Genomic DNA, 3,208 nt, shown 5'->3' on the forward strand with positions numbered 1-3,208 from the left:
ATGAGAATGAAGAGGACATTAGTAATTGGATTCAGTGGCTGGCAATTCTTTTAGCTGAGCAGCTTGGGTTAACTGAGGAATGAGGGAGACAAGCTCTTTTTAATTCGTTCATGGCCCTTGATAAAACAAGCAGAACAAATCATATTACAGATGCTTCTCTGGCTTTTAATCAGGAAAGCTCATATTCGGAGAGGCTTAGCAATAGTGATGTTGGGGTTGACGACGTTCTTAATGACAATTAAAATTGCTTCGTGGAATGCAAGGGGAGTGGGAAACTTGACAGATTGTAACAACATTCGGAGGTTGAGATTAAAACACAAGCTGGATATTATTGTTATTCAAGAAACTAGGTTACAAGATGGAAACATCACTGAGTTTCATGCCCTTTGGAGACACCCTTGGCGGCTTGTTTTGGTTCCTTCTTTGGGTTTTTTTGGTGGGATTGCTCTTGCGTGGAACTCAAGCAAAATTATAGTGAAGGATATGCTTTGTAGAGCATATTCAATTTCAGTAGTGTGTACAAACTCTAATGATAGTTTTAAATGGCTGTTTACTGGGGTATATGGTCCTCCACAAGCTAGGTGGAGGGATCATTTTTGGGAGGAGTTGGAGAATGTTAAAGCATGGTCCCAACTTCCTTGGTGTCTTGGTGGCGATTTTAACGTTATTCGGTTCCCTCACGAAAGAAAAAGGGGTGGAAGGTTCGATGCAGGCATGCGTGAATTCGGTGAGTTTATTAATAGTCATGCTCTTATAGACTATCCTCTGAATGGCGCCCTTTTCACATGGCCAGATGGACGAGAAGAACCCCAAATGTCAAGGGTTGACCGATTCTTAACTTCAACTACTTGTGATGAACACTACCGCCATGCTTCTCAATGACCACTTTCAAAATACTCCTCGGATCATCGGGGATCATCAGGCAATTATGTTACTTTGCGAAGATCGATTAAGTGGCCCTATTCCCTTTCGGTTCGAATTAATGTAGTTTGAAGACCAAACTCTTGTGACTAAGATCGAGGAATGGTAGAATTCTTTTCACTTTGAAGGAAGGCCTAATACTATTTGGTGGCTTAAAATGAAGGTACTTAAAAAGAAAGGCTTAAGACATGGAATAAAGAGGTCTTTGGCCGGGTGGATGTGCAAATTGATGATTTGCTATGTCGCATCGAGGTTATGACAACCCCAATTTTTAAACAACATAAATTACATTATTTGAATTTAAAATAACTATTATATTATGAAGTCTAGCTTGTTCTAGAATTTGTTTGGTTGTTGTTGATTTTTCAAAATTGTTTGTTAGAACTTGTGTGGGTATTTTAGAATTATTTTTGGGCTTGAAAACATTGTTAAAATGTACTCATTCATATAGGTATGGACCTTGGGTGTTTTTAGACCCATTTGAGGCTCATATGTTAACTTAAACAGACTTAAAACATTGAATAAACAATACCTGTGAATTTCCTCTGTAAAAATCTCATTATTCAAAAGCAAAATCCTAGCCTCCATTAAAAAAAATATTTTTGATTGAAAGAAATAAAAAGAATGGGAAGAAGAAGAAAAGGGATTGGAGAAAAGGAAGCATATATGGGTATTCTTTTGCAAATTTAATTTCGGGTGAGTAGTCTAAACTTTATTTTTATATAATTGATTTATTACTATGGTTTAGATTAGTTGCGTATTTAATTCTCTATAATGATATAGAACTTTGAGATCGAAATTATTTGTTTAATCAGAGACTGTCTGTCACAGCCCGAATTTCTAAACAATAACAAAGTGAATATTTGAAATATAATTATCTCAAACATCACTAGGTTCACTTGTTTAAAAACCCAGGCTATGACGGAGAATACTACACATACAAACCCTAATATCCATGTCATAAAAGAAACAACTTAAATAACAATACTCCCAACAATTATCCGCAATCTCTTTATTAAGATAACATCCTTCCAAATAAAACATCAAAACCAACTCTCCAAATAAAATTCATCACTACCATGTCCTTATGCCATGAAAAAGGCAAAATACATTATTACATTCTTCCAACAAAGAAATCAAATCTAAAAGAAAACTAACGGACAGGATCCTGCCGCGAATCACAATCACACGCCCGGCGTTCCATTTGCCTTTCCACCTATGTTCCCAAGAACACACCCGTTACCCAAAACAAAGCAAACATGGGTCAAAAATTGAATTTGCTGGTATGAGTAGACTAAACACATATAAACATTTTAAACTTTTCTTATCCAACTAACACTTTAAATTCTATCATAACCTAATCATTCTCAAAGACAAGTAGTTCCGTCATCTCAAACGGCATAGTTTCTTCCCAAGCAAACTTCCATTTTATTAACTTCCATCTTATTAACCCATTCTAATAACTCATTTTAATATCTAAATAATTGAATTACACTTACCGATATCCGCCCATATAAAGGGTAGGACCCCCCGCAAGAAAATGTTATTAAGTCCTACCCTCCCCAAAAGAAAGTTAGAACTTGTATATAACATATGTACATATCCTATATGTATTCAAAAGTAAGCCCAAACACACTTGCATCATCAACTAAATTTCTCTTATCAGAATCAATTACTTTTCTTATACACCCACCCTTTAGTACCTACTCCACGATTTGCACTCCACACATTTGCCAAATCACACATTCCCTCGGTGCCTCTCTCCCAATCAATACCACAATATCATAGCCATCTCGGGCTTTCATACACATATTTCCACGGCCTTACAAAACTTCGTGTCATTCATGGCACATTCAATGAATACCTTAGGTCATTCCCGCCACATTCAAGGAATACCTATCATATCACTTAACGGGCCATTCATATGGCACATTCAATGAATGCCCCTGGGTCATTCCCGCCACATTCAAGGAATACCCAATCCTACATTCCCGCAACACTCAAGGAATACAACTAACCCCGCAAGGCTTATACCTTAGTTCCTCTTTAGGGCGGGTCCATGGTCATTCATGGCACATTCAATGAATACCCGGGTCATTCATGGCACATTCAATGAATACCCTTATATAACGCTAACGGGCCATTTATGGCACATTCAATAAATGCCCACCTAACATATGACTTCATCAGTCATAAAATCAAATTCCAAAACTTGAGGCGTGGAGAGTTCTAAAAGGGTGCGGTAAATTTTGTTTACGTATTATTGTACTTTATTGCATAGATTATT

The 3,208-nt window shown here is 36.9% G+C and overlaps 1 protein-coding gene across 1 annotated transcript; it reads left to right on the forward strand.

The window, feature by feature from the left end:
- The first annotated feature begins 231 nt into the window (after positions 1-231).
- Positions 232-882, forward strand: LOC147522701 (uncharacterized). Its single transcript, XM_086568309.1, has one exon. It carries the CDS (start codon positions 232-234, stop codon positions 880-882), a length of 651 nt encoding a protein of 216 aa, XP_086424435.1.
- Positions 883-3,208: the final 2,326 nt, after the last annotated feature.

This window comes from Coptis chinensis, chromosome 1 (assembly GCF_015680905.1).
Source record: "Coptis chinensis isolate HL-2020 chromosome 1, ASM1568090v1, whole genome shotgun sequence".
In the NCBI taxonomy this organism is placed as follows: domain Eukaryota; kingdom Viridiplantae; phylum Streptophyta; class Magnoliopsida; order Ranunculales; family Ranunculaceae; genus Coptis; species Coptis chinensis.